General features: G+C 35.4%; 1 protein-coding gene across 5 annotated transcripts in view; it reads right to left on the bottom strand.

Moving 5' to 3' along the window:
- LOC307113920 (uncharacterized protein C8orf34) overlaps positions 1-12,086 on the bottom strand; it is a gene marked incomplete at both ends in the record, with an annotated part of 253,601 nt that overhangs the window by 195,983 nt on the left and 45,532 nt on the right. For 4 of the 5 annotated variants that reach the window (XM_079795931.1, XM_079795933.1, XM_079795932.1 and 1 more), the window contains 3 exons: positions 45-173; positions 5,432-5,563; positions 11,413-11,560. In XM_079795931.1, the coding sequence (XP_079652057.1) occupies positions 45-173; positions 5,432-5,563; positions 11,413-11,560 (409 nt within the window). The remainder of the gene's footprint in view (positions 1-44; positions 174-5,431; positions 5,564-11,412; positions 11,561-12,086) is intronic. The other variant, XM_079795934.1, reaches the window with a different exon arrangement.

The following is a 12,086-nucleotide window of genomic DNA, read 5'->3' as shown; positions in this document are numbered from 1 at the left end:
ACACTGGTTAGGAATTTCAATTAGGATTAAATAACTGAACTTACTTCGAGAGAGCTTCTCAAGGGCCTTTCCCAGCTTCTTGCTCTCTTGAAGGATGTGGTTCAATTCATCAAAATCACGGCTTTCTGGTTTAGTTCGCCAGTTCCACTTAGGATGATCTACTGACCTTGACACTATGTTTAAAAAAAATGATTACTTCATAAGCATCCTGCATAGTAATAAAAACTTACTCTTCGTCATTATGTGAAAGACTGTATAAGATCATATACAGAATAAAAATGTTTGTCTTGGAAATGGTTTTCTTGTGAGCAAGCTGTGTGAAGTTATAAAGCTGGGTTTTAAGAAATGTTTTAAATGAACAAGTAAAGGGAAGTGTGATGCTTTTTATAGAAAAAAAAAGAAAAATCAGGTACTGATTTAAAACTAACCATTTCTAGAATTTAAGGAAAACATAAAAGTAGATTTGTTTATGTTTTAGCAGCTTAAAAATAATCACTAACTTCTTTATCATATATCAGTAAATATTTCTAAGACATTCTTGCTGTCTTCTAGTAAAACTGAGACGGCAGTAATTACCGTCATTTCCCTTCAAATTCCAAATTCCCACTAAAATTGTTAGAGTAAAGGAATTTTTATTTTTATTTTTTTGGACAAAGAATTAGTTAAGCAAGGAGAGAAGCCACTATTAATATGATGGCAAGAAATAGCATCATAGTTTATTGGAAGATGCAAAATGAATTGATGAGTAGTAAACAAATTTAGCAAGCTAGAGAATACCGAAACCTAGTCCCTGTAGAGAGAGATGCCCCCCAAAAGTGATCATTTCAGACCATTTAAAAATTAAAGTATCAAACAGGACCAATGACAAATAATAAGAATATAATAACTTTCTTCTTCAGACTGGAAGAATTCATTGAATATCACTAAATTTTACAACAATAGAAATAAAGAAAAGATCTTAAAAGCTTTCAGAGACAAAAATAGCAAATCATATTGTCATCAGACTTCTCAACAGCAACACTTCTCCTCAGAAGATGGGGGAGAAAGTCTTTCAAAATTTCAACTAAAGATTACTTCCAATTTAGAATTTTCTACCCAACTCAAGGATCAATCAAGATACTTGTAAAGACTCAAAATTTATCTTGCAAGGTTTTTTTCCAGAAAGCTCCTAGTGGATGCTCCACCAAAATACAAAGTGGAAAGACTTGGGACTCAGGCAGTAAGTGATCCTCCATAAGAAAAAGGAAAAGGGATTCCCCAGATGACAGTGAAGAACAACCCCAGGAGACAGCTGAAAAAGCGGCTAGAGACCCAGAAGCCAAGACTGGAGCAATAGGACACATAGCTACAGGGGAAATGGATGTAACACTTTTCAAATGAAATAAAATATAAAATAAGACCGAAATTAGGATCACTTGATGTATTTGATCATATTGAGAGTGTTTAATAGTTTAACACAGGATTTAGTGAAGTATTAGTGATGGATACATAGAAAACAAACAGGAAAAAAAAGTCAATTATTAACTCTAATTAAAAGTCAACTAATAAATTAATAGTTGGACATCTTATGGCTGTACTGTAAAAAATGCAAATTAATGTAGTCTTACCAATACCAAAGCAGAGTATATATTCAACCAACATTTGAAATATCTGCATGATGGTAGGGGGATGCTGAGATGGGGCCAGAGTATAAAGCACAAAGTCTTAGAAGGAGGTCAAAAGATGATGCCTCAAATGTAAAAAGAGAACATGTAAGTACCTTGTATGTTTAGATATTTAGACCTGTGTACCAAAAGCAACATCTAAAGGAGTTAAAAGTGGTTCCACATTAGAAGAATAGAGGAAGAAGAAGAACACTGTTGCTTTGTAGTACCTACTACTTTACTTTTTAAACCATATATATTTTTGTTTTGATGAAAATAAAATTTTATATATTTATATGGTAAGGCTATAGGAAGGAGAGGCTGTTGAAATATCTTTTCTGCTACCTATTTGAAAGGTAATCGGGAAATATCGATTATAATAAAAGTATAATGACCTTCTGGCCTAGCAATGTTATGTTTGGTTAATTATAATAAATAAAAATGCCTATAGTAATGTATAAATTACAAAGTTGTTTATTTTATCAGGAAGTAAAAGGTATTAATATATTTAGTAGTTTGTGGTGGAAAAATTCTGGAAATCATTTAATGTCTTTCAACAGGGGAATAAATAAATTAAGGTACATTCACACTATGATACAGTCTGCACTTATTAAAAAGTTTATCTTAGATCCCAGCTTATTAGCATGGAGATATGTCCACAATGCATTTTAAAATAATAAAATCAAGTTACTTAATGTTTACAGTTTAAAGCCAGTTTTATGAAGCAAGTCAACCCATATATATTTTGTGTTAGTTTATACAAAGAAAAGGATGTATTTTTTATACCTATGTTTCTCTCTCTATATATTTCTTATTACTATGACAGCAGTCTCTTTAACATTTCTTGCAATGCTGGTTTAGGGGTAATAGCCATTTTTTGTCTGAGAAGGTCTTTATTAAAAAAGAAAAGGATGTAAAAAATGCAACCTATTTCAAAGGCTGTGAAAAGATACAAACTATTTCTGAGGGAGTAGAATCTGAGTGGACTGAAGAAAGAAAGACTATCTACATGTCTGTATTTTTTAATTGTCAAAATAAACAAATATTACTTCTGTAATTTAAATAAGTCTAAAATATAAAAAACAGGATGCAAGTGCTTCCTCTGTGTTTCTTTGTTTAAGGGATTCTGGGATAGAGATATCCGCTAACATCAACACATTGGCGATCAAACATTGGAGAGTGGACAGAGTGAGTGTGATAAATGGCTCTAGAAAAGACTTCCAAGCACACTGCTATTACCCCAGGGGATCTCTGGGAACAAGCCCAGGCATAGGGGAGAGAAACTCAGAAAAGGAAGCAGATAAAACTATATTTGTACCATATCCTTCAAAAGACTGTTTGGCACTTTTGTTAACCTTCATGGAACAATTTCTCTAACCTATATCATTGCATTATCTAATTTTCCTGCATATTAACATATGCTATCAAGAGTTCTCTCTCCTTTTAATTTACAAAATAAGAGAATAGTGTTTGTTTGTTTGTTTTTAAAATCAGTCCCAATTAATATTCCGGAATAACCACCAGACATGGCCAGCTCCCAAGTATCCCAGTCTTTACAGACCTACCAACTGACTGCACTGACATGGCAAGACCAGAAGAAGCAGCGCCCATCAATCCACTGAATCATGAGGAATTACAAACTGTTGTTTTTTAAGCCGTTGAGTTTTAGGGAGGATATGTGAAGCAACAGAGGACTGATACAACACTCAAGGACTTTCCTCAGCAACTTTCAAGAGGAACTAAAAATAACGTTTTAAATATTTTGTGGCTTGTGATGATCTGATATATACATGCACATATATCCAATTTATCAAGGAAACCAAATCTAGGTCAACCAAGGCCACAGTATGATGATGGTCAAGTCAACTACGCTGGGGATTTCAAAAGATGGCTCAATAAATAATGGAAGGACACAGACTCCAGATGGGGGCATCTCTTTAAGGTTTCTGATGGATTAAAAACCTTACTTTGTTATACTTAATCTTAAAACTGAGAACTACAATTTAGATAATTTTAACAAATATTCTCGGGAGAAATGGAAAACAGCAGAACAGTATCAACAACATCAGATGACACATATGTGGTGATAGAACCTAAGAGAGGGCACGTCTATGACTTCACTGGGGCAAACCTCACCCCCAATGCAGGAGTCCATCCACAGTACCCTGCAGATGGCATCCGCCATTGGCCCATACAGCAGCCTACTGTACTAGTATACCGAGCAGGGCTAATTTTGAGCAATTCTTTATTATACTAATCAAATTCTGACTCACTGTGACCACCACCCAAAGTTTCTATGTAGGGGTTAAAAATAAATGTACTGTTTCCTCCAAATGACTTTACCAATAAAACTGCTAATATTTGATAATAATATGTTTATGTCTAGGATGATAAAGGATATAGTGGTTTTTTTTAATCTAGCCTGATAGTCTTTGCTTTTTAATTGAGATGATCAGTACATTTACATTTACTATAATTATTAACATGTTTTTACTTAAACCTAACATCTTGGTATTTGGTTTCTATTTTTCCAATCTTTTCTTTATTTCGCTGTTCCTCTTTTCCTGCCTTTGCTTAGGGAGGATAAATTTTATTTTTATTTTTGCATCCCATTTTAACTCATCTACTGACTTTTTATTTATACCATTTTATGCTTTATAGTGTTTCTTTACACATTACAATATGCATCTTAAACCTATCCCAGTGTAAGTTCAATACATATTCTGTTACTTCAGGAATAATTTAACATACTGTATTTTGACTACATTTTTCCAATTAATAATTCTGACCCTGTATTCTTATTGTCATATATGTAATCTCTACATATACTATAAAAGCTCACTTTGTTATTAATTTGGCTTTAAAAAGCTGACAGTTGGGTGGAATCAGAACTTGGGAGTAGGTCACCTGAACAGAAAGAGATATCATCCATCAGATGCCAGAACACCAGCAACAGTGTGTGACTCGGCCGCCTCCTGTTAGGAGCACAGGCTCTACAGGCTCTTCAGAATGAGCAGCCTTTTAGCATTCTTCCCTAAAGTTGATGGGATCCAGTACTGACCCTTTAAAATTAGTAAGCCTCTAAGGTTATAGACTTATCATTGCGGGGTAGGGTGGGTGTGGGAGGGTAAGAAGAAGACAATGAGGGAGGGAGGGAGGAAGAGAGAGAGAGAGAGAGAAAGAGAGAGAGAGAGAGAGAGAGAGAGAGAGAGAGAGAGAGAGAGAAACAGAAGTAAATATAGGGGCTTCAGGAATAAATAATAAGTAGGACTTCAGGGAAATAATCAGTGAAGGACTTCATAAAATTTTGTTACATGTTTTGAATACAAATCTCATCTGCTCCTCCGCTAATAGATTTAATTTGCTTTTATGTACTTTTTAAAATGTAGAGTGGATGTTGCTTTGAATGTAATACAAGGCTGCAACAGGCCATGAGAAGCAAGGGACCTATTCTAGGCAAAATACATTCTTAAAAGAGTATGCTCCAAAAGCTCTAAATCTGTTACACAGGGAGGGGCTGGGTGGAAGGGGGCAAAGCGGGGAGGAAATGGGGGGCATCGGTAATGCTGTCAACAATGAAAAATACATTTAAAAAAAGAATATGAATAAGTTACTAAACAGAAATAAAGCTCAATATTAATGCTGAAATAAATACAAAATTCATTACGATTAATAGCCAGAAATGTCAGATAAAACATTTGGCTTCAATTCTTACCTTTTCTTCATTTTGTTAATAACACAGACTTACATATACATTAAGTAATTTTTTGAATAACAAACTTCCTTACATGATTTGGATTCTGGTGACGGTGGAGAAATATTAGAGACAGCAAGGTCACTTTTTGACTTTTTGGGCTTCTTTGCATTTAATTGCCAAGGTTTATCATAGCTTCTCACATCCCTTCTTGTTCCTTTATGTTCTGTTCAAACAAACAAACAAACATATATGTAAATACATGCTCACTAATGTGATTTCAAGATACATAAAAAACTAAATTCATGAAGTTATTAGGTATACTCAGCAAAATCTACAGTTCACCTTATATAAAAAATAATGCAAATAGTCCAGCCGGTGTGGCTCAGTGGTTGAGTGTGAATCAGGAAGGTCACGATTCGATTCCTGGTCAGGGCACATGCCCGGGTTTCGGGCTTGATCCCAAGTGGGAGCCATGCAGGAGGCAACCAATCAATGATTCTCTCTCATCATTGATGTTTCTATCTCTTTCTCCCTCTCCTTTCCTCTCTGAAATCGATAAAAATACAAAATAAAATAAGATAATGCAAATATCCAAAAGCATTTCTTGCTTAATTTCCCCTGTACATTTTAGTTATCAATTTGATATGAATCAGTATGTATAGTAATATGATAAAGATTATTTTAAACTGTGAAATTATTTGAAAGACTTTGAAAGGCATGGGTTACCATTGATTAAAATAACAGTCTTTAAATGCTGCCATGGAAGAAAACATTGTATTCTGCTGAAAATAAAACAAGTAAATATTTAAGTAAATTTTACTGATGTTAGTTTATCTGTTATTTACTGACACAGAAAACTGACATTCACCTAACCTTTTGCACTCGGATGTCGAGTGTGACTCGACACGGTTAGCATCGGTAGCAGCTCGTATGTCGAGCGACACTCGACACATAATTTCACTAAATTATAGAGATTAAAATTACTCTTTGAATGTATCAATAATTTGAAATATAAAAACATCCAAATAAATAAGTTAGTATGAAAAGAAACTCCAGTTTTTTATTCTACTGCCGCGCTTTGTAAAATCTGGGGTATTTAAAAAATTAAATCCCGAGTAGAATAAAGGAATCGAGAAAAAAGCAAGCGAGTGCAAAGGGCTAAGTTTCTTCCACAGCATCACTTATTTTCCCATTTGTTTCTTCAAGGAAGATTAATTCAACCAACTTTGCTAAAGTTATAGTTCCCCTTCAAAGGTGGTCAATGTCATACCAATTCCAAAGTTAAATGATCTTTTCAAGAGTTCATCCCTCTTGACTTCTTCACCAAGAATTTCATCTTTTTAGACAGACTTATTTTTGCAGAATGTTTTCTTCTATTCTCAGAGCATTATGAACTTCTCATCCCATTAACCTGACTACCTTCTCTGTCTCATTCATTGCTTCCTCATCTTCCTCTTTCATCCAGATGGCATTCTTTAGAGTTCCCCTCTGTCTTCTTGTTTACATTTACAGGTTTTCACCCCAGCTTTATGTACAAGTCATACATCTTTCTCTGGCCACCCACTTATAAGCACTAAATAAACAGCATGTGGATTTCTCAAATGTTCATGTTAAGGTTGTACTTATCTAGGTGTTATTCAATTTTTCTACCTCCAACATCCCATTAAATACCAAAAGAGGTATAAATATTTTAAAACACTAGGAACTGAAATATTGGCCTGTGGACTGCCAGAATCCAGGTGGTATTTCTATTGGTAGGATTGAGACAAAAGATAGGCAAATCAGAAAGAGGTTGGGGGGTTTCAAGACATCCACAACGCTTGCCCCTGTCTCAGAGTTATCTCCTTATGTTGTTTCATAATCTCTCAGAATTGTTCTTTCTACATGCATTCTAGCACCATAACTTATTCTAATGCAATAGGGGTAAAGGAATAAAGAATCCTGTTTGTAAAATATAGCAGCTCGTGATACAAAGAAAAGCTAAAAGGAACCAGAGAGAAATGATACATTGGGTTTTGTGGCCTTTTAAATTCTCCATGACTGGCAAGGAAAAACAAATCCACATTAATTTAAATAATCCAGTAATAATATTGTTCTTATTTAGTTGTTTGAAAAGAGATGAGGCATACAGTCACTAGTCAGTTTAGCTGAGACCCACAGGATTTTACTGATACTGGAAATTTTAGTAGTGGCTTTGATTGCTTTCACCTGTTTCTCTAAAATTCTTTAGAAGGATTCAAAAAATTCCAAGCTATACAGTGAGAGGACAAATAGAGTCTATCTATTGACAAGCCTAAAAATAGAACATTCCTCATTTAAATTTGAATAAAAATATGATTTTAAGAAAAACATTCAATATGCAAAACAAGAATACAACATTCAAGATACAGAGGAAACTGATGGTTTTACAAAAGATTTATTATTGAAACATTCAAATTTTACATTGTGGCTAACTTGCCAATAAAAATAAAATAAAATGGATTCTATGAACCAAAAAGAAATGAGAGAGGAGATAGGCTAACTAACCTATGATAAAAAATTTAACTGCAGACAGAGATTAAAAATAAAAAAAGAAGAAGATAAGGAAATACTGATAGGAAGCTGAAATGCAATACCAACATTTAAATTTCTGTTCAAAGCCAGAGAGAGAAAACTGATACTGCAGAAAATTCCATCAGTGACACAGAACACATTGACAAATAAATTTCCCTAGAAGTTAGTCTATAAAGAAAGGCAAATATCATGTGTAATAAAATGAGAGAAATAGAGAACAATATTTACACATACTTGATTTTCCTTAAGAAGAAATCTAAACAAATATAATAGAAGCAATAACTAAGTACAAAAAAGAAAAAAAATGTTCTAGGCTTAAGAGCGGGATTTGTTGATTGCAAGGATTTAGTGAGCATAGGAAAAGTTAGAGAAAAGAGACAAACATTTAGATGTATTCCCAGTAAACTTCTGAACATCAAAAATGAAAAGAAAGCAAATCCCATTCGTGTTTAAAAAGAATAATTAAAATATCTAAAAAGGAATAAAATAAGGCTGCTTTCAGGTTTGTCCTTGACAATATTAAATGACAAACTTCTGGAAAAGGTGTTGTGTCCTAAATTGCTAGATCCATTTAAAGGCAATAAGAGGACATCTTGAGATATTTTCAAAAAGTATCATACCCATATACTTTAAACATTGAGACATTTTCTAGCTAATTAGAGCATACACCAAAAGAAAGAATTCAAAATTGCAGACAAGGTTTACACTAGCATTATTGACTGTCCCCTGAACTAAAATTTCTCCAGCTATATCCATATCCAAGGATTATTCTGTGTTTTCTTCCTCCCTTTTGTCGTACTCTGCCCTCCAAAATTTTTCCTCTTCATTTTCTGGAACATACATTTCATGGTAAACAAACATTCCTCTGTTCCTAATCCCCGCCCCCTCTCATGTCTTAAGAGACACCTCATTCCTCCCCCACAAGCACTCCCTGCTCCGCAGCTTCCTGGAGTGGCGAGTGTTCTCTTCTCCACGGGCTGGGTTTTCCGGGTCCAGCCATGTTAAGTTGAAAGTCCCTCCTGACTTGTGAGTAATGCTGGCTGTCTACACTATTCACCACACTTTATTATCACCATCGTACTGGCCCTGATATCTCTTGCAACCCTTCTCACGATATTGGCACAGTCTCCCTAGACCTTTCAACAACTTGGATGAAACCCTGATGACCTCTTAATCCTTAGAAAAACCACCCATTAAACCTCAGACTTCCTTGTCCTCAACTTTGAAAGCTTCACTTCCCTGATGCTTATGATACTCCCAAACTAAGGCCATCAATAGGACTTTCTCATCGTCGGGAATCATTCCACCTCAAGTCTCAGCACAGTCTGTTGTCCTTCTGTACCTCTCCCATTTGCACTGAACCTTCACTTACACTGGCCTCCTAAAGATCTTCAGCTGTCCTCAGTAACCTCACTTCTCAATGTACAGACAACATTTTAGGTATCAGATATGACCTCACACTGGCCTTCTCCCAGTCCATCTCCTACTCAATCTGTTCATTTAACCACAACTTCTTCCATTCCTTCACTCCCACAGTTTTAATGATTTTATGTATGATATGAATGCCTCACCTGTGACTCCTGCTTTGACCCATCCCAAAGTCTTATTTTAGACTCATTCCTGCCTGCTGGAATTATCTACTAAGATGCCCCACAAGAAGATCAAATCTACCAATAGGAACTGGACTTACTATAATTCATAAATTTAGTCCTGTGTTATTATCTTACTTTATTAAACAAGCATTTATACCATTACTCAAGCTAATAAACTGGGGAGTTATAGTGATCTCCACCCCTCCTTCACCCTGTCTAAGCAGTGCGTCCTAAAGCACTTGTGCCAGTCAGAATTCTAAGATGACCCCCGTGATCTCTGTCCCCTGATGTTATACCTTATATAGTTCCCTCTCCTTCAGTGTAGACAGGATCTTTGACTTACTTCTAACCAACAGAATATGGCAAAGATGATGGGATGTCAATGCTATGATTATGTTATGTTATATAGGATTCCATCTTATTAAACTTGAATGAGAGAAATCCCCTTGCAAGTTTGAAAGAAGTAAGCTGCCATAATGTGAGAGAGGCATGTGGCAAAGAACTGCAGGTTGCATGTAGGAGTTGAGAGCAACCTGGACTGAAATCCAGCAAGGAAACAGGGACCACAGTCATAATTAATTCTGCCAATAACGTGAATGAGTTTGGAAGCAGGTTCTTTCTTATACCAGATGAGAATGTAGCCCAGCCAATAGCTTGATTTCTAGACTTGTGAGATTAAACAAAGGATCCAGTTAAACCAGGAGCAGACTTCTGACCCATGGTAACTGTGAGATACTAAACATAAGCTGATTAAATCTGCACCTTCATACATTACTGCCTCTTCAAATAGTATAATTTATAAATATAGGCTCATACGAGTTTCACTGGGCTCACAGATGCTCATCTCTTCTGCTTAACATAATGAGTGTCTTCTTTGTACCTGCAAACCGGAGTCCATGCCTATATACCCAAGCTCCTCAGAGCCTAAACCCAAGAAAGTGAGGCCAGGAAGAAACAGGAATTTGCTCTTTTGTATGCCAACAGCTCATATCCTAGTTTCCTGTATGATGCAGATCACTTCCCTCTGGATAAGTGACACCAGAGATGTCTACATTCCGAAAGGAATCCCCTAAACCCTATGTACTTTAGTGTGCTTTTGAGATATGGTCTCAAGAAGGTACTAATATGAGAATACAACCAAAGAGACCAAAATCCTTGCAAGGCAGCACGAGAGCATAAAGAGGATGAGAGGAGTGAGGGGGTCGTTGCAGGAAAGCATGTGGAGGCCCGGCAGTCAGATTTCCCGTAGGAATCCATCAGGCAAGGAACTGGCTACTGAAGCAACAGACATGGGGATATTTGGTTTTGAAAGTAAATGCCAACCCAACAGACCAGTGTGTAGAAGGAAAAGGGTTATCTTACAAGCCAATATGGGAAGTTAAGTCTACCCAGTTATTTCACCAGGCTCACTGGGAAGATGAGGCTATTGCCTCAGGTAAATCTGGTTCCCAATTTCCAGAGTAAAGGCATCTTTCTAAGGCTGCCCTGCCTACACAGATAAAATCAGGGAAATCAAGAATCATCATCAATTTGAGCAACAAGAAAAGTAACTTTGGAGAAATCTACTGTTTACCTTTCTACAAGTGAGCTACAGACATTTAATTCGAATTCTTCACAAAAAGAAATAAAGAACAAACGCTTAGAAAAATTAGCTTGAATTCATATAGAATGAAATCTTTTCATGAAAATCTGACTCTTATTTTCATAAGTTTAATACACAAGTTCTCATACTTTGAAGCATAATACTAACACTATGTTCAAATTCAGTCATATTTTATGACAAATTTTAGCATATGGGTGGTTACAGATTAATTCATGAAACCCTAGGTAACCATCTAGATTTATCTCATTATAATCAGAAAGACTTTTTGTAAAGTTTTACATTCCATGTATCAGAATTAACTATAAAATGCATTGTTTCGTTTACCTGATGTTTCACTTTCTGCCCAGAGAGCTGCAGATCCAGATAAAGTTCGCTGAAGCTGCCCTCGGTTTCCTTGTTTGGACTGAAGATGGTCAATGAGAAATGGGATTGGCTGGTCAGGTGTCTCAGTTATTAATTTGGTCATTAATTCCTGAAGGTAGAATAGAAAATACATTTACATCTAACAATTATAACAAACACTTACTCAGCAGTTACTATTGCCAGCTGCTTATTCTAGCTGCTTTATATATAGCAACTGATTTCATCCTTTTAAAAGCAATCTTTTCAGGCAGGTACACCTTATTGTCCTCATTTTGAGGAAACTGTAGTGCAGAAAAGTAAGTTGTCCATGTTACACAGCTGACACATGGCAAAGCCAAGATATTTATATAGTATTATTCTATGAAGATTGGTATCTAAGAAGCTCTCATTAGAGACGCATGAGTACAAGCCAGCCATTATTATTATTCTACTTGGTTAAAGACATATTAGAAATTTAATCTAAACTCTTTTTAAAACCATAGCCTAAAAATTTTAACTTCTAAAAAAAAAAAAAAAAACAAAAAAGAATTTAAACTTCAGATTAGCATTTGGAGAGATGGCGTGATAAACCCAGCTTTTCATAAACCTCACCATATACTTCATATACCAATGATATTTTTTCTTCCTAACTGTAT

The sequence above is a fragment of the Cnephaeus nilssonii genome, assembly GCF_951640355.1.
Source record: "Cnephaeus nilssonii genome assembly, chromosome: 18".
Lineage (NCBI taxonomy): Eukaryota > Metazoa > Chordata > Mammalia > Chiroptera > Vespertilionidae > Cnephaeus > Cnephaeus nilssonii.
This window is presented reverse-complemented; position numbering and strand designations above follow the sequence as displayed.